General features: G+C 39.4%; 1 protein-coding gene across 2 annotated transcripts in view; it reads right to left on the bottom strand.

Moving 5' to 3' along the window:
- Nucleotides 1-14366: 14366 nt before the first annotated feature.
- Nucleotides 14367-19699, bottom strand: part of Mme (membrane metalloendopeptidase) — an 85309-nt gene continuing 79976 nt past the window's right edge. For both annotated transcript variants that reach the window (XM_051157244.1, XM_051157243.1), the window contains exon 23: nt 14367-14591. In XM_051157244.1, the coding sequence (XP_051013201.1) occupies nt 14492-14591 (100 nt within the window). In that variant the 3' untranslated portion in view covers nt 14367-14491. The remainder of the gene's footprint in view (nt 14592-19699) is intronic.

Below are 19699 nucleotides of genomic sequence, written 5' to 3'. Positions count from 1 at the left end.
CTAGGGATACAAATAACATTCAGGATATAAAATTTTAAATTTGAGAGCCATTGAATATTAGCTATGGCAGATACTTTATCTCGATGCTTCACTCTTTTGTACTTAGTATTTTGCCTCCTTATTTATTCCCAGAGGGGGAAACGAAGCTCCAGTTCATGAGTACTGCAGTAGTGTGAGAGAGCCTGACTGAGAGCTCGTCTCCTGTCTCCTGGCCTGTGTTCTCTTAGAAGCTCACCAATCCTGCACACAGGCTTGTGAGTTTATCTTTAAAAAGAAAACTAAATTCTTGGTTGGTGCTCTAAGAGACTATATCCTTATGGAATCCTAAGGATTTCACATTCAATGAGAAAATTAATTAATTTTAATCTGTCTATTCTTATAAAAACCAGGGTTAAATTGCTTCTAACTCTGGAACACGCTGCAGACTACACTTTTTGTAGTGAACCAGGAGTTTGAGTGATACTATATTAAAACAAGTGTTGAGCTATTGCCTTGCAGAGTCATCATAATGGCTTTATAAATGAGACTGTGACTACTTCGTGAGCTACCTGAATTCCCCAGCCCTGTATGTGCTAATTTCTTTATATTGCAAATTGTCTTTATTCTTGAGAATTATGTACCCGTATACAATGAAATAGGAGCATGTTCACTCCATATCTCAACTCCCTCATATCTTTTTTCATGTTCCTTTTCCAACTTCATGGCTTCCCCACTTCCCCCTTGTTTCTAATAACTCATTATGCTCAATTAATGCTGCCCATATATGCAGCTATCAGCATCCCATAATATCTCATCAAGAGTGAAGTAGGAGAGCACCTTCCCCATCTATAAGAAAAAAATGGTTGGCTTGATCTTGTGCAAATTTTTTTGCAGGTAGCCACAGCTGCTCTTAGTTCCTGAGAGCAATAGCCCCATCATATCCAGAAAACAGCCTTTCTCAGTACTCCTCCCTATTCTTATGCCTTTTCATATTTATTTTCTTCTTCTTCTTCTTCTTCTTCTTCTTCTTCTTCTTCTTCTTCTTCTTCTTCTTCTTCTTCTTCTTCTTCTTCTTCTTCTTCTTCTTCTTCTTCTTCTTCTTCTTCTTCTTCTTCTTCTTCTTCTTCTTCTTCTTCTTCTTCTTCTTCTTCAATGTTTTTTTCGTCTTCTTCGTCTTCTAATGTTTTCATATACACCAGCTGAAACAGAATCTCATGTTCACTCCTGGAGGGAAACTGTAGCCTCTAGATAGGTGACTAAGTCCTGAGACAAAACTTTGGAGTTATGTAACAGAGGATGGGAAGAATGAATAGTGAGAAAGGCTTAACAGCTTCCAGATGAACCATGTTGAGACCTATGTTAGTTAATTTCCTAATCGCTATAACAAAATACTTGACCAGAGTAACTTTCAAGGATGTGGTCCATTATAGTGAGGGAGTCCTGGCAGCAGGAGCTTGAGGTAGCTCTTTAGGTTATGTCTACAGTCAGAAAGCAAAGCGACAAATGCTGGAGCTCAGCTTTCTTTTTCTTTTTAAAATTCAGTCTAAGACTCTGTCCAGCCCTATGAATGGCACTCCCCACATATAGGGTAGAGCTTCCCACTTCAATTCACCCAACCTAGACAATTCCTCACAGGCATTTGCAGAAGCTTGTGTCTTCGGTGATTCTAGACTGGCCAGGTTGGTAGCCAATATTAGCCATTGCAGGATCCTTTGCTTACGCTCCGATGTCATAGAAGATCAGTTTTGTCATTATGTACTATAAACTCCAGTATACTTACCTGCAAATAAGAACCACTGACATATCTTCAACTAGTAGTAAATACCTTTTAGAATTGTTGTAAAAATTTCACTTGTGTAGACTATGAGCTATGATCACACCCAGCCCCATTATCCCTTCCCAACTTCTCTCAGATCTCTCCACCACACTTCCACCTCCTAACTTATGCTCTGTTCTTAAAGCTATTATCTGTTTAGTCCATTTAGTGTTGCCCATTTGTGCACTGCTTTGAGGGCATCCAATGGAACATGAGAATCCTCCCAGTGTCCACACCCCCAAAGAATGTAAATATTACATGAAAAGAGTCTTTGCTCTGTATAATTTTTATTTATTTTATGTTTATGTGGGTGTGACTAATGGAAATATGTGTATGATGCATATAGAGTTCAGAAGATAAACTTTTGAGGTTGGTCCTTGCCAGTCCCTTTTTTTAACTGAGATTTTTTTCATAGACTATATTTTGATCACAGTTTATCTTCCCTCATCTCCTCCCAGATCTTACTCATCTCCTCATTTACCCAATTCCATGTGCTCTCTCTGTCTACCACTCTCAATCTCTTCCTAATTCAAACAGGAAAAAAAAAAGAAGTTAAAAATGAAGGAAAAAAATCCCACATGCATACATAGGCCATATAAAAATACAAAATTAGAGACCACTGTATATGAGCAAAAGATCAATAAGACAAAAACATGTCTGAACATGTTGACATTTGCTGCTGGCCATGGGTCCTGCCCTGAAATGTGGGTTAAAATACCCATGAATCTCCACTGGACAAAATTAAGTTTTCCTTGGCAATTGGATGCCAACTGCAGATAGCTTCTTGGTTAGGGATTCCACTTCCCTGCTCAGCACTGTGACCCTGTCTGGCTTGAACTTAATGAGGCCATTGCTGCCAGAGTTCCTGGGAGCTCATATGTAGACTGTTCTGTTGTTTCTTGAAGATACTCTTTCCTTAGAGTCGTACCCCTACCCAGCTCTTACAACCTCTCTGCATCCTCTTGCATTGAACTTCCTGAGCCCTGAAGGAAAAATTGAATGAAAACAATCCATTTGTGACCGAATGTTCACAAATCTCCCAGTCTCTGTACACTGTTCAGTTGTGGGTCTCTGTGTTAGTTTCTATCTCCGGCTAGAGGAAGTTTCTCTCATAGTGGCTGAGTGGTTGCCATTCACTTTATTAGAGCAGGGTCTCTTGTTTCTGCTTCTGTGTCTATACTTTCTAGCTTATGTTTGTCCTATGAACAGGATGGCCTGGAGGTAAGAGACTGGCTGAAATATATAGTATCAGTCTATTAGATGATACCAGCTGTACACACAGAGCACAGTCATATAGGCACCTTCTGGTCAGGTTTCATAGCTATTTAAGATACAAGGCATTTTTTAGTGTAAAGTAAAGTGCATCATAGGATTCAAAAATCTCATCTGGGAGAAGCAAGATTCTGAACTCAGTCTATTCTTATCACTTAGAATATTGCCATAAAAATAAAAGCAGAATCCAAGCTGAAGGAGATCTCAAGAGAGCAAACACTGATAGACAGGGATGTGTTTACTACCCTATAGACATGTCTATGGAATGTAGAAGCACAGGATTTCAACACGATCACAGCAGATATAACAGTGTCTATGTTGAAATCTTTGGCAGTAACAAGACGTTGCACCTCTGTGTCAGATGGCAGTGACCTCAGTTACTGGCAGCAGCACTTAGAACTGAGTCACTAAGGATGGGGACTAGTGACTCTCACTGCTGAGGACAGCAGCAGCGCCTTTGCGGGCACTAGAGCATCACTCCTACACTGGAAATTGGCATTTAGTAAGAACATTCTGCAGAAAACGAGCCACAGAGGAGGGATGCTTCAGGGGCCAAGCTTCCCAGACTTTCTTTGATATGGAGTGTGTGTGTGGTCCCTAGGAGTCAGATGTAGTGGGAGGAAGTTGAGAGGCTATGGAACTTGTTTTCTGTGTAAGTCATGTTAAGATAGTAACTGTTTGGTACTATTACTGTAACACTTTACCATCCCCACCCCTGTCTCTCCTACCCAACATTTAAAATCTATCCTATCTAACCCATGTGGCCTTCTTTGATGTAGCTCCAAGCCAGTTACCCTTGATGTGGCAGCACCATTACAACTTCACTGATTTGTTGTTTCTCCCAAAAGAAAAAAGGGCTCCAGTGTAGTGCCTACTCTACTCTACCCATAGCACATGAGCCTCGTCAATTCCTTTTGTCTTCCTTTTCTCAGCCTTGGGTTCTCTGCTACTTTTGACAGAAGGCTCTAGGGCAGAATACAACTCATATTCCTTGTCAACTTTCCCTTGTTTTTGCCTTTTGTTAAGACAGAAAAATGAATTCTACTTTCTAATTATTTTCTTCTTATCATTAATTTTTCTTTTAATACATTAGTCTGACAAGATATCATATGAAAGAGTATAAAAACATTTCAAACAATGACAAAAGAAATGGTTTGGAGTTGGCTTAGTTGGCATGCAGTGAAAGTATTTTAACAGGTGTGTTTTCTGATAAGAGGATTAGTAACAATGATATAAATTTAGCTCCTAATTTTTAAACAGGAAAAAAAATGTTACAATATGTTGGGTGCTGTAACATGTCCCACAGGTACAATGGGTCAGATAACAGTATGAGTTTCTCCTTGTGGCTATTTCCTGGGTCTGCAAGTTCAGGCTTACCATCCTCTGAATTTGGCAATACTTTAACATTTCAAAGGAGCTTCCAAAATCACAGCTTCTTAGCTTGGAATTTCTGATCCTCGTTTTTGCCTTCTAACATCCTTGAGAAATGGTTCTTCTTCAAGCTTGTTTGACATAAAACGTTGGGTCTCTGAGAAATACCGCTGACTATCAATATTGATCGACTCAGGTTGAACTCTTCTTGGGATTCCCATCTTACCACTTCTCATGGGGAAAAATCTGTCCAATTTGAAAATCTACCCCAATGGAGCATCTGTCTAAACCTTTACAAATATCCACAAATAAAGACAATCTCTGCCGTGTTGAAATCTACTGCTTCTAGTCATTTTGACTGTACGTTAGTACCGGCAGCTATGCCTGTCATCTGGATTGCATGTGAACAATAGGGTTTTTTCCCTCTGGAGTTTGAGGCCTCCAAAGTGACATCACCAGGTTCAAGGTCTTGATAGATCCCATGACCTGTTTGACAGTTGGCCATATTTTTCTCTTTATTCTCTAATAAGGGCACTGCCCAATTATGTAGTCCCCATACTTTAGACCTAGCCAAGTCCTAAAGGTTCCACCTTCTAGTGTCATAAAAATGAAGGAAGGAAAACAAACTTTCTATCTGTGGCTCTTACTAAAGTTTATATCTTCAAGTTCATTAATCCATATGCAGCACTGTATGAAGTAAAAAAAGAATATACTTTACCTTTTGGAAAATAGTTATGTTGATTCTGTTAGAATAGGAAAGTTTTAGCTATCTGCAGGAAAAGTTACACATGTATAAAACTATAAAGTCTTCCATATTATGTGTGATTTAAATGGTGTGATAGTCACTTTTTTGTTGTTGGAGTGACCAAATATCTGACAAGAAGCAGATGAAGGGAGGGTTTGTTTTGGGTGAAGTTAGGGTGCAGCCCACCTTGGAGGGAAAGATAACAGTAATGTGAGGGAGCTGATCAGGTTATATACATGCATACAAAATTAATAACTATAAATAACTTTTCAGAAAATAGACAAAGTGGTGTTTAGCTCACTGTCTCCTGTTCCCTTTTCTTTTCTTTTCTTTTTTTCTTTTTTTTTTTTTTTTGGTTTTTCGAGACAGGGTTTCTCTGTGTAGCCTTGGCCATCATGGACTCGCTTTGTAGACCAGGCTGGCCTCGAACTCACAGCGATCCGCCTGCCTCTGCCTCCCGAGTGCTGGGATTAAAGGCATGCGCCACCACACCCGGCTCCTGTTCCCTTTTCAGTCAGTCTGGGACTCCAACCTGTGCAATGGTGTCACCAGCATTTAAGGAGAGTCTTTCCTCAGTTAAATACACAAATTCACCCAGCAGTGTGTCTTCTAGATGATTCCAAATCTAGTCAATTTGACAATGAAGATTAGCTTGTATAGATGCTGACCCTAGTTTCAGTTTCTGGGCTGTGAGTGGCCTTTGGTCAGGGTCAGCATGAACTAACAAATGCTGAATGGCTGATTATCTGAGAAATGCAGACTAGCTAAACCTGGTTTGTAGTGTTGGCAGATTTCAAGCTGTCTGTGTGGTACTGAGCAGTTGAAATTTTTCTGAAAATGTAACAGTCCTAAGGAGCGGTTGAGGGCTGGTCCCAGCCCATTATGGTCAAAGTTTTATTTTGCTATCTACAGAACTCAGTAAGTGTTGAGGGAGATCTGAGCAATGTACATATATAGTTTACAGATGTTACATATGAAAACACCATCAACATTCTTTGTGCGGCTGCCAAGGACAGCACACATTTCCTAGCGTAGTGGTCTTGTCTTTAATTTTGATGTTTAAACAATTGGGCAATATATCCTTTTAATGACATCCTTCTTAAAGATGAGGTACAGAAGTTCCCAAGAACATAGCAATTCATGATTAGCTTGCCTATGATAATAAATAACTACGAATAATTTTTCAGGAAAATGTCATGTTCCAAGTACAACAAGCAAGCAAACAAACAAACAAAAAGCCCTCAAGGCTGCCATACGGTTAGTTTTTTTGTGGTCCTTAGTTTCTATTTTCTTAAAGAACTGACTGAACAATTCACGTTTTAGCTATTTTACTGGATGATGCCTTATTTTCCTAACACATTAGTGCTTGTCTTCTGAGTAGATAATTAGTTGGCACACTGGGAAGAAAAGCTGTGTGCTAGGCAAAGCCCATTAATTGCCTAATATCTGACCTCTGTATGATGAAATGTGTTTATTTCATAAAGGCCAAGGCTTTCAGTCTTTGCATTAGTGAACCACTTGTATCTCCTTATTTTAGTTTAGAATCATATAAACTCTTATTTGCTATCTCAAATTGACGTATACTCATTAATTTAGTAATAGTTAAATAGAGGATAATAATTCAGACTATATTTTATAGTTTCATACATAATGTTTAAATAATCATAAGCTTTATGCATTGAATATATACTTGCATATTTTCTATAGTAGTGTAGAAAATTTCATACACTTAGTGGCATAAATAATGTAAACTTATCTTGTTCTTTAGGGTAGAAATCCTGTGCAATGGGTGTTACTGATTAGGACTGTTACTTCTAGGGTCTGTACGAGATCATTTATCTGTTTGTTTATTTTTATCTTTTCCATTTAGAATCTTAAAGTTTATGATACTTTTATTCCACTTTCAAGAGCTGTCAAGCCCTCACACTGACTTCTCTTCTGCCCCTCATCTGGGTTTAAAGGCTTTTGTGAGTAGGTCTGCCTGAACAACCCTGGGCCAGTTACTTTCATAAAGTCTGTTGAAGAGTCAGTCCCGCCCCATCTCTACACTTTAGCTCCCCTTTGTCCTTTTCACTCCACAGTCATAGATTTGGGGGGAATTATCCCATGAATATTGCTGGGAGATGGTGGTAATGCGTGTTGTTCTATTCAATACTCATCCAACCGTTTTTTACATCATTAAACTTTCCTCTTAAGGAAACTAAGCTTCAGGTTATGAAGCCATTTCCCCTGGGTCTCTGGTGCCAAATGGTCCTTTCTCTGCCTAGTAAAGGAGATACTAGTATAACCAACTGTAAGCTGTGCCTCCCAAATTTCATCTTGCTCTAAGCTGCAATTTTGTTTTGAATGTGTTCTTATTTTTGCTTTTTCCCTCTGAAGAAATCCCTATGTGAAGGAGTGCACGCATTTCTTGTCTTTTCTGTTTCTGAAGTGTCTAGTGAGAAAAATGATTCAAAGCGATCAAGCATGCGACTCATTTCAGCAACACAAAAAAATACTGTAGTGAAAAATAATCTTTTAGAAAAACCCTCGTATTTTTCAAGATTCATAGAATGTAATTAGGGCCCGGGAAATGCTGGAGGTAATGATCAGGGCATTACGGTTCAGCTTCAGAAAATTGAAAATTGTTTCTTAGCAACTGCTATAGATTACTTCCCAGAGAGATGTCTGTGATCCTGGCCATTTTGTAGGGGTAGGAAATCCACATTGAGAGGTGCCTTTGCTTACTGCGTAGCCTTTTGGCAGATCTTTGCTTCCACCCTAAATATCTCTGAGTCAATTGGTCTCCCTCCAGGTTGAGAGTCTTCCATGACTTCATACCCTACTGCTCCATTCTAAGCAGTCTGCTTTGTGTGGTGTTCCAACTGCCCAGCTTCTGGTTTCCCGAAAGCCATAATCCTGATTTGTTTGTTGAGATGGGGACAATGTAGATAAATTAGTTATTTGTTCAGTACAGTAAGTTAGCAACAGGATATCTAAATATTGAATTGAGTTCTACATTACTAAAAATAGGGCAGAATTCTATCTTTACTTGGAGCAAATGCAAGGCATCCACAGGGGGTCTTTCAAAATAAAAAGAAGACGCCATCAAGTTCAACAACAGCATAAGGCATTCACTTGGTGAACAAGGACAACTTTAGTTGGTGTAACATACATAAAAAAAAATCCAACTGCAAATAATGTGAAGCTGATAACCCCCCTCTGCTCCACTCTCTCCAGTAAGCTCTGCTATCTTGCTTAGCAAATTCTTACTCTTTTTGTGCTTAATTTTGAGTATAAAGTACCACTAAATGAGAATATTTCCTTATCAACTTTGTAAAACTTCCATTCATATGACCAGATACAAACTGAATATCTGTTTCTTTAAAATATTTTCCACATAGTAGAAAAAAAAAACACACAAATTTGGTGTTCTTTACATTTCTTTATAGGTTCATGTTTGTTTTTACTATCTAGAATATGATTAGGTCAGCTGTTCTCACTTAGCTTTATCTTTTATGACATAAGAAAACACATCATAAATTTGTAGTTACTTTAGTTACCAATGTTTGATTAATAAACAAGGAAAACTAATGCCGGGAAAGCAGTGTTAGTAAAATATTTTATGTTTTCTTTTCTAGTGGCAAAATTTTGAAAATAGATAATTGGATAGTTTCTTGATTGCTTTAATGCTTTTTACAAATAACATAAGATGTGTAAGGTAATAAAAATTGGAAAGTATATTGTTTTCACTAATATTTCTTAAAAGATGTATATCTTTAGAACTATTGTCTATAAATAATACTTCTATTTTGCATACTGAATTTATTTCATAGCGGGTGAGAAAATTTTCCTGTCAAATTTATGTGGATTCTAGGATTTGGGATAACTTGGTCATAATAGTAGCAATTATTTTGATGAACCAGTTAACCCTTTTATTTAAATACACCATTCGTAAAATATGGCTACAGATATTATTTCACAATTTAATATATTAAACTGAAACTGTGTGTCTGGGTCACAATAAATATTCTGACTGCCATCACCTTTTATTAATGATGATGTTATTAAACATCCAGTCTGGAAGGCAAAATGCCTTTACTTTGCTAAGACAAATTAAAATGGCATTTATTTGAAGTTTAATAGGCATGATATAATCTAAACAGATGTTTGTGAAGTGTTTGAAGAATTATTTAGTGTTAACAGTGCACTACACCTCTTTTTCTTTCTTTCTAGATAGGTGTTTTTTGGAAATTGTGAAGAGACTAAACATTCTAATTTCTGTAACGTGTTATAGAAGATCACAATTCCTATAATCCCTCCTCCCACCTTCTCCATGCCCTCTGATAACAGAGGTGTGCTCTACAGCAGGACAGTTGGTTTTCCTTCAGATGTGTTGGGTGTGCGGTGCAGTTAGAGGTCTGTTCTTCCCCTGACCCACAGGGTGCTGCTGGCTAGCCCAGCTTTATTTTGAAGGAGATGTTTTGAAAAATGCTGAGTTAGTTATTCATACCTGCCACCAATTGGGTGACACAAATCAACAAAATCTCCAAATTTAGTTCAAGCAGCATGAGTTTGATTTTTCACAATTGCAACCAAAGTCATAAAAACATAAACACATAAAGTCAGCTTAGTTAGCTGTGCCCTGCTGTTTCTTCCCCTTTTATTTTCTAACTTTTATCCTCTGTCCATTGGGTAAGGAGCATATCTATCAGGTAGAGCCTTTGGATCTAGACAGAGTTCAGTTTATGGCTTCTGTGTCAGGGTTGAACTCTATGTTGAACCTTTGTCTGGGTTTGGCAAGTGTTGTGCCATAGAGGTAAGGTATAGACCACTCAACTCTTTAGTGCTCTCTTAGGGGAAGCCCTCTACAGTGTATGTCTCTTTCTCATAGAACCATTGGAACAGTGATGAGGAAGATCCAAGGTCCTTAACTCTGTCCTAAATAGCAACTTAAGAAAATGAGACTTCCCAAGGAAGAGATTCTTGACCCAAACCTTCTATAGTACAGAGAATTATATTGTGATTTGTGATATTTTTTTCATTTTCCTGTCATCTACATTCCCTTCTATATCCCAAATAATTATTATTGCTGTTTGTTTGTTTTGTTGATGAAATATCTCCTTGTGTAGCCCAGGCTGGCCTAAAACAGGTTAGCCTCAGATTCTCAGTAATCGTACTGCCTCTGCCTCTTGAGTCCTAGAATTTCAGTTATAGAATCACCACGTCTCTCTCCACATTACATTGTAAAACTACCTTTTAAATGACAACACTTTCTCATTCCAGAAAAATATTAGATTAAGAAATCCAAATTTATAAAAATGGATCTCATCGACCATCAGGGTTAGTTCTGATTATTTTTAGGCATACATTCTGGTGCTTGTTCTGTGCAATAATACTTTAACATTAAAGTTGAATGATAATGAATATTCAACATTTTGTCCCTCTGTTTTTATTGAACAAATCTAAACATTTTCCCTTCAGATTTTTCTTTGTATCTCTCTGGTACCATGCCACTCCATGAACAGTGCAGCATTACATCCTTGACGCTATGTTTTAGGGTACCCAACACGCATAGTATCATAAGCTAGTTTTGGGTGCATTTTTCTTCGCAGATAAGAAAAAACAATCTTAGCCTGTTTTATAAGATCATGTGATCATATTGGAGATGTTGTCATGTGCATTTATAAAGGTATAATAAAACATTAACACGCACGAAACTGTAAAGTTTGATCATTTCTTGGTAGAAGGAAACCCTGCCACATAAACATGAATACCAGGCTTTCGAGACCTTTTGTTTTCTAAGCTGAGAGCCCATAATTATTCCTTGCAAGAGACAAAGCTTATCTTTCTACCAAACTTCTCCTGCACAGCCAAGATCTTTTAAAAACAAAATAAAGCACATTTTGTCTATGAGGTTGAAGATGGCAAGGATATTTTTCATTGTTTTAGAGGAAATGCAAAACACAAATGAGTTGACACTAAAAAAAAATATAATTAGAGAAACAGTTAGGATGCAATAAAGATGCCATTTTGACAACAGTCACATGTGGCTTTTCTGTTCACTAAGTCACCTGAATGGTTCAGCTCTTCACATCTGCACATTGATTTTTAGCCAAAGTTACCCAATTATGATTATGATTCTTGATTACATTTGGTGCCATATGAAAAACCTAATTGGAAAACTGGCTATCTTTAAAATAAAAAGTTGGTAAAATATTATTCTTTAAAAAATATTTAGTATGAAACTATCAAGGAAGTATAATACTGCATAGAAACCAATGCCCCATTTCATCTTAATATTTTTTCAAGGCATAAATGGTGTATGTAGGTTTATATGCATATTGGAACAGTCAACTAGGCCTAGAAATAACATGATGAAAATGTTTGCTGTTATTTTCTATCCTAGAGAATAGAGCCTAATTTTAAAAAATCTTATTACACTTCATTTGACACAGTAGAATCTTATTTTCTTTCTAAAATGACACACGCCTTCTACTATAACTCTATTGTTACAAGAATTATGAGCACTTTAAGGAAGTCAGCAAGTTTTTTCCCTGTCATCATGCCTAATAGTAGCAGCATCAGAGCCTATAACTTGTTAGAATCTTGGTCATTGTTTCCTGGGTAGAACTGATTAAAGGGAAGGCAGCATTGGTACAAACTGCTGGAATCTAATTGTCGTGTATTTGGGTAAGACAGGCAGAGTTCCCAAGGAGAACACACGTGCCTAAGGTCACTTTTGCACCAATGGCAGAGTAGGACTAGAACAAGACCCCAACTTCCTGGGGAGCAACCTTTCACATTGTATAGAGACACTGTGGTATGGAAACCAACATATATTACCAGGAGCTTCATCTTGTCATCCCTGCTGAGTTACAGCAGCTCTCAAGCCTTGGTGTCTCTGCTTATAATCTCTCCCTGACCAGACCTTAAACATGGTGGAAGTGGATTTAGGTCTGAGATTATATATATCTTATGTCATGTGACAAATGGCCAGTAAGAATTAAGAGAGAGAACACATACCAGCTACAACTAGTGATGTCTATATGTGTGAGTTAGAAGGTCAAAATGCTAGTCTTACTTTCTGTCCTTTAGCCCAAAAAATGTTCTATGCTCTATGTACAGTAGGGAATCTAGGCACCAGAGTTGCTGTTACACAGAAATGGGTGCTTGATGCTTTAATGAACTACCAGTGGAGATGCTAGCAGCCGTTTACAATCTGTACTAGTTACTCTTGACATCTGTCTCTTTGGTTGCTATGACAGGATGTGGATAAAAATAACCCAGAGATAGCTGTTTAACTGAAATCTACTACCACCACTACAAATAATACTCAAGTATATTTAAGTTCATTTCAAAGAAATAGTAATATAATTCTATTATAATTATCCATGATAATAGTGTTTGCTTTAAAAGGGATAAAAAGGGTAAGGATATTTGTGGTTAGTCTGAAACTGTGTTTTCAATACTTATGATTATGTCTGGAATGACTTGGGGAAGTGATTCCACTGATGTTTCAAGTAAAGATGAATATATAAGCACAATTAATAATGCATAGTTATATCATTTGTAACAATCCAAACCAGAATATTCCCTAAGAGTCCATCAACAATAATATGGGATATTTGTAGTGTAGTCACACAATAGACTCTTTTTTGACAACGACAGATACACACACAAACCAACCATACAGCCAAGTCTTACAAATGTAAGGCAGAGAGAAGTAAAGTAAGAAAGAACGCATGACTAACTGAAAGAGAATGGGGCAAGGCTAGTGCATGATGCTGGACCTGGACAATGTATGGAAAGCACTGAAGTGATGATGGCGGGGAGCTACCATGTTCCATTTCTTATAGGTGTTAGCTGTAATTCTGTGTTCAGAGAAAGGCAGTCCTCTGAATTATACAGTTTTGTTCTGTGCAGTTTTATATGTTATACTGTAAAACTTTCACAAGCAAATGGGCCTTTTTTTTTTCAAGAGGCATGAAAACCAATATCTTGGATAGAAATGTTCTCATTGTCACCTTTTTTGTTTAAAAAAAAAAAAAAGAAAAGGTTGTAGGGATGCACCTCTTTTGTAAATTCTTAATTGAATAGTGAGATGCACTAAAGCAAAGAGGGGGGCAAGAAAGGAATATGAGCGCCTCGCCTCGGTATATCCAATGAGAGTCCACGAGATGTAGAATTGACGAAGCAGGTCCGGTGGAGGCGTCCCATCTCTATTCAGTCTTGGGCTTTCTAGAGCTAGATGGCTTGCACACAAGCCTAGTGAGGGGCTCACAACTTCAATTTATTATCAAAATCTTTCCATCAAATGACAAACCTGAAGGACTCAGGGAGCAACACAGATACAGTTCGGCCCTTTCTTAGTCACTCTTGGGGACAGGTTTAATTTTGAAAATGCTGTTTATAAACCACAACTATTATGAATCTCTAGACAGCAGTTCAATGGTGATCTTCATCCCCAGAGTTTGTACTTAAAGCTTTTCATCAATATGATTTACAGGTTTAAAAAAGTCTCAAGTTTTCATCTGTACATCAAGCTACAGATTTTTTGTAACTGTCTTGGCTGCATAACTTCAATATTTAATGATTACCTATAACGATGGTTATTCAGTCATAAATGTAGTTAATAATTAAATAATTATTCTTTATACATTACTACGAATCCTTCAGAAGACTAAGGTCTGAGAGAGCAAGAAATGCCCCCCCCCCAAAAAAAAACCGTGCTGGGCCTCAAGAAACTCAACATCACAGTTTCAGATGCTCATTTTTGCTCTAAGAGTACTTAAGCTAAAGTGATGCTGAAAGAATGAATAGTCTATATGTTCAAACAAGTTCAAAGCTACATAAGCCTTAAGGCCACAGTTTGCATGGGAGTTCTTTGGGAGAGTTTTGAAGGAGCGTGAATGTGGCAAACAAAAGTGAGTGCTGAGGCAAATCATTGGTGTGCTTTGGTGGCCAACTGTATTCAACGTCTTCTCCCCCTTGATCAGAAGTCGTAGTCTGTCCCGAGTGTTAACACTGTTCTCTACAGACAACATTAACTTGCAGTCTGTACGAGAAGCAGAAATCAACGGTAATACTACCGTTCGGAAGTAATCATTATTTACACGGTGAAGTGATTGATTTGCTAGACCTTAGGCTCCCTCCCTTCCCATTCACGGCAGACTTGATAATCTAATTTCATTTATGCTAGCTGTTCCTCTCTGGGATCTGCCCCCCCAAGTAGCCACAGAAACTTCCAGGGCCCACTTTCTCTGAAGGGAGAGGTCCTGTTTCTGTAGCTTTGGTGAGTCTTGCCACAGACGCTCCACTCGTGAAGATCACCAAACCCGACACTTCCTCTCTGGATTCATGTAAGAGTTCTTGGGGCAGTGGAAGGCATCTGCGAACTCAGCAGAATTCTGCAGAGTCCCAATGATCCTTTGAAACAAACAAAGAGTTACCGTCAGCACTGGACACAGTGTTCCATATCACTCTGGAGACCAGAGAAATCCTCTTGCGTTTTGCCTTGTGAGCCTAGCCTATAACGTCTAAGGCATCTCTCCAACCCCTACCCCAGCTCCCCCACAAGCAGAAGTTCTCTATGCAGCTCAAATGAGTGAATTTAGAAGTAGAATCTTGGTATGATGAGTTAGACCCTTCTCATTAACCCTGCTCTTAAGTGTGAAGGTAACCAAGTAGGAGTCAAGAGCATAGAGTTTGGAGCCACTCTGAAGACTTTTCAAGACTTGTATCTGAAGGATGCACCTGATACATTTTTTCAAAGCTGTGCTTACAGTATCACTAGACTGTAAGATAAGGAGGATCTCTAATTTTAAAGTATGTTATATGCTTGTTTAAGATAGATGAACAATTAATATTTGAAAGTGTGTTTCTGTGAGAAGAGTTTAGTGTATGGATAAAAACAATCATGACTCTTCATTGTTTCTTGAGAGGACTCAGATAACAATTTAAACAGTGTTTTAATAGGTTGTTTTATGATAATAGCATACTAATAGTCAATAATTTTAGAAAGCTATTTCAATGTTTTTATTAAGTATATATTTCTTTCACATTTTAATTGATTAGCTGTTATTGGAAAATTTTATATATATGCATACATACATACACATGAGTATATAAAATATTATATTTTGACTATTCTCTCCTTCACCTTCTTTTAGTAGACCTTTGTTGATTTGATTTAGTCAAGAACATAGAGGGTTTTTTTCTTTTTATTCCCAAAGGACTCCCTGCATATCAGAATCTGAATTCAGCCTCAGTAACTGAAAGGGCTGGACAAAAATGCCTATTTCTTTTTATTTTTGGCGCCAATGGCAAAACAAAGTTGTTCAAGCCACTGTCTGAATTGAGCAGCATTTCAAGTGAGAGGCAGATCAAGAACAGGAGGCAGAGGTGACACTATCTCATCAGCCCTGAGACAGCCCCTTCCCTTTTCCTCCTGCAGGGACCATACTACCCTCTTCTAAGGTTGGGGGGTGAAGCCTGGAGGCAAGTGCTTTGCAGTGATGGAAGAGGGAGAGGAAGGGATGAAGGACCTCTTTGTATGTGGTGGGCAAGTTCATGTACACACCTCAGCACTTGTCTGCCCTCCAGACATTCTACATACAGAAGTCTGAATGATCTTTAAGAAATTAAGCCAGAATCTATAATTCTTATACCTAATTCCAGCAACACCTGGAGGAAATCCAGGCTTAGTGCACATAGAAGTGCATTTTCCTTCAAATTCCCTATGCAACTCAAACTAGGCCAGACTGATATACTTTCTTTTTTTAAAAAAATTTTTATTAATTTATTCATATTACATCTCAATTCTTATCCCATTCTTTGTATCCTCCCATTCCTCCCTCCCTCCCATTTTCCCCTTACTCCCTTCCCCTATGACTGTGACTGAGGGGGACCTCTTCCTCCTGTATATGCTCATAGGGTATCAAGTCTCTTCTTGGTAGCCTGCCATCCTTCCTCTGAGTGCCACCAGGACTCCCCATCCAGGGGACGTGGCCAAATATGGGGCACCAGAGCTCATGTGAAAGTCAGACCCCACTCTCCACTCAACTGTGAATAATGTCCTGTCCATTGGCTAGATCTGGGTAGGAGTTTGAAGTTTACAGCTTGTATTGTCCTTGGCTGGTGGCATAGTTTGAGCAGGACCCCTGGGCCCAGATCCGCCCGTCATAATGTTCTTCTTGTACGTTTCTAGGCAGACTGATATACTTTCATTCCTCATACCCACCATGGCCCTCTAGTGTAATAAAGTCCACTAGCTGGGGGAATCACTTCTCACCCAGGACATAGCTGAGCCCTTCCAGCCTTCATCGTCATCTCCTGGGCAGCTTTTATGTCAACTTGTCAAAAGCTAACGTCATCCCAGAGGAGAGAACCACAATTAAGTGCCTCCATAAGACTGGGATGTAGGCAAGGCTGTAGAGCATTTTCTTAACTATGGATTGATATGAGAGGGCCCATTGTGGGTGGTGCTACCCCTGGGCTGGGAGTCCTAGGTTCTGTAAGAAAGCAGGCTGATTTTTTTGTTTTGTTTTGTTTTTGAGACAGGGTTTCTCTGTTTAACAGCTCTGGTAGTCTTGGAACTCACTCTACAGCCCAGGCTGGCCTCGAATTCATGGAAGTCCACCTGTCTCTGCCTCCCAAGTGCTGGGATTAAAGGTGTGTGCCACCACCGCCTGGCCCCTACTATTTTGTTTTTTGGTTTTTTTTTGAGACAAAGTTTCTCTGTGAGGCCTTGGCTGTCCTAGACTCACTTTGTAGACCAGGCTGAAGAAAATTGTGACAGGTGGATCAGGGCCGGGGGGGTGGGGTTGTTGAAATTATTGCACTAACCAAGGACAATACAAGTAGTAAACATCGAGCCCCTACTCCGATCTACCCAATGGACAGGAAGTTCTCCACAGTTAAGTGGAGAGTGGGCATTGACTCTGATATAAACTCTGGTGCCCCATAGTTGACCACCTCCCCTTGGTGGGGAGGCGTGGCAGAACTCAGAAAAAGAATAAACAGGCTACCAAGATGAGGCTTGATAGCCTATGACCATATAGTGGGGGAGGAGGTCCGTCCCCTCTGTCATAGACCTAGGGGAGGGGAATAGGGTGAAAGCGGGAGGGAGGGAGGAATGGGAGGATACAAGTGATGGGATAACAATTGAGTTGTAATCTGAATAAATTAATTAAATAATAATAATAAAAGAAAGCAGGCTAAGCAAGACACTAGAAAGAAACAAGCCAGTGAGGCGCACCCCTCCATGGCCTCTGCAGCACCTCCTGCCTCCAAGTCCCTGTCGTGACTTCCTTCAGTGATGAACAGTGCTTTGGAAGCAGAAGCCACATAAACCCTCTCCTCCCCAAGTTGCCTTAACCACGATGTTTCATCATTGACAATGATAACCCTTTCCAGGATAACAGCATTCTCTAACTGCTGTCTAAATTAACTCCCTTCTACCTGCCCTATCCTTATCAACTCTGAGCAAACTGCTGCTCATGGGGGCCTGCTTTCTGCTAAGGGATATGTGTGTGTGTGTGTGTGTGTGTGTGTGTGTGTGTGTGTGTGTGTGTGTGTGTATGCACTTGCTGACTCAGCACATGCTGAATGAATGACCAGTCATGTGGTCATGATGAAAAATGCACACAGCAAAGGACAGGATGAAGGAAAACGTGCCTAGGTGCTTGTTTGTTCGTTACTATGGGACAAGTAGAAGAGAAAGGCAGTATTGTTTTCCTGGTCCTCACTGAAGAAAAGAGAAGATCTGCCTAGGCTGTGTCTAAACCTGACTGCCCATTGTGTCATCCTTTAACCCACTCAGCTGCTCCTTCATCCGAGCCACTACCTCAACTCCCTGTCCCTGGGGAAGACACCAACCTTTTGGCTGCTTGTGCTTTGGGATTATTACGGGGAGTCTTAAACATATATCTCCTTGAGGTTAAGGGTGGGGTGTCAATGCTGAAGGTGTTATGTCTGCAAGTACACTTGGGACGGAGACAACCGGCCTGTACAGGACTTGGATGCCGTTCTAAGGGTTTTAGGAACGACATAAGCATTCCTCCACCGTAAACAAGGAAGGCCTTGACAGGTCCTTTGATAGAATGGCATTTGGATGCTCCAGAGCCCCAACATGAAGAGTGGCAGCTGTGTCAACATTGTGCACTCAGGTGTCCAGGATCTGGACGGCCACAGCAGGCTTCAGTTGAAGGCTATGACCTAATCTGATTTGGAAGCTACAAGAAGGCAGCAAGTTTAAGACTGGCCCGGGCTGCATGGCAATACCTCTTTGCAGAGAAAAAAGAAACATCTTAGAAGTTAATCGCTTTGATGGTCTTGACTCTTTTTAGAGTCCAGGCTTCCCCACTCTTTCAGTAGGGGTGGAGACAGCATTTAGAAACTGGGGAGGGGGCAGTGATGGTGGCTGGGGACCCTTAATCAGAGGAAGGAGCTCCCTGGGGGGGTTTGTATGTGAAAAATGGAAGAACCCCAGTTTTTAGCTGTTATGTAAGTAAACCCGTTTCTCAGTGTTCATTGTAGATACAGAAGAGCAAGTTCATCAGTGAAAAATTGCCCTAATTCTACATTATATTCTCTTTTCTTTCCTTCCTTTCTCTTCTTTTGTCTTTCTTTCTTTTGTTTCATTTTTTGTTTGTTTGTTTGTTTGTTTTTGCTTTTTTTTGAGACAGGGTCTAACCATGTATATCAGGCTAGCTTCAGACTCATAGAGACCCACATGCTTCTGTTGAGATGAAAGGCGTGTGACCTCCAAGGAAGGGTAATCCTGGGAAAGCACCACTGCCAGTTAGCGCCGCCGATACAGGGAGCACATGGACCTACAGCTCTGCATCTCCGTTGTGTTTCCTCTTTTCCCACTAAAGGTAGTCTGACTCTGCATAATCAGGGCGGCATCACTCCAAGGCTTCTCGTTATTTCTCAGGTTTGTAATTAGTGTTTGAGGACATTTATATATTCAAATATTTGGATAGGTTATATGAATAATCATTTGAAAGACTGGGTACATTTTAAACACAATGAATCTCTTAAGAGTGAGGTCATATTTTGCTAGTGTTGCATACAATATTTACATGAATTTCCTGCTACATTAAAACTCTAGCACTTGTGTTTGGATTTTTAGTAGCAGAAGATAAAAATTGTCATTGTTTCCTTAACAAGATCCATTCAAAATTTTTACTCTATTATTTAAAATAGTCAATTGTGCTGGTGCTATGATGTCCTGTGAAATAATCATTTGTATTAAAAACATCAAAGATCTAGGGAGCTAAACATCTATGTGACTGAACTGGACTTTTTAGACCTATAATTCATTTTCTTACTTTATTTTTTAATAAGTGAATTAAATTTTTTAAATTATAATTTATTCACATTACATCCCGATTGTTCTCCCTTGCTCTTATCTTCCGGCTGGCATCCCTCCTCCCTCCTCTGCCCCTTCCACTGTGCTCACAAAGCTGCCCTGCCAAGGGGAAGTGATCCGGTTGTGGGCACCAGAGTGCATGTCAGAGGTTCAGCGGCAG

Source organism: Acomys russatus, chromosome 15 (assembly GCF_903995435.1).
Source record: "Acomys russatus chromosome 15, mAcoRus1.1, whole genome shotgun sequence".
Lineage (NCBI taxonomy): Eukaryota > Metazoa > Chordata > Mammalia > Rodentia > Muridae > Acomys > Acomys russatus.
The sequence above is the reverse complement of the archived record's forward strand: the minus strand, read 5'-3'. Positions and strand labels throughout refer to the sequence as shown.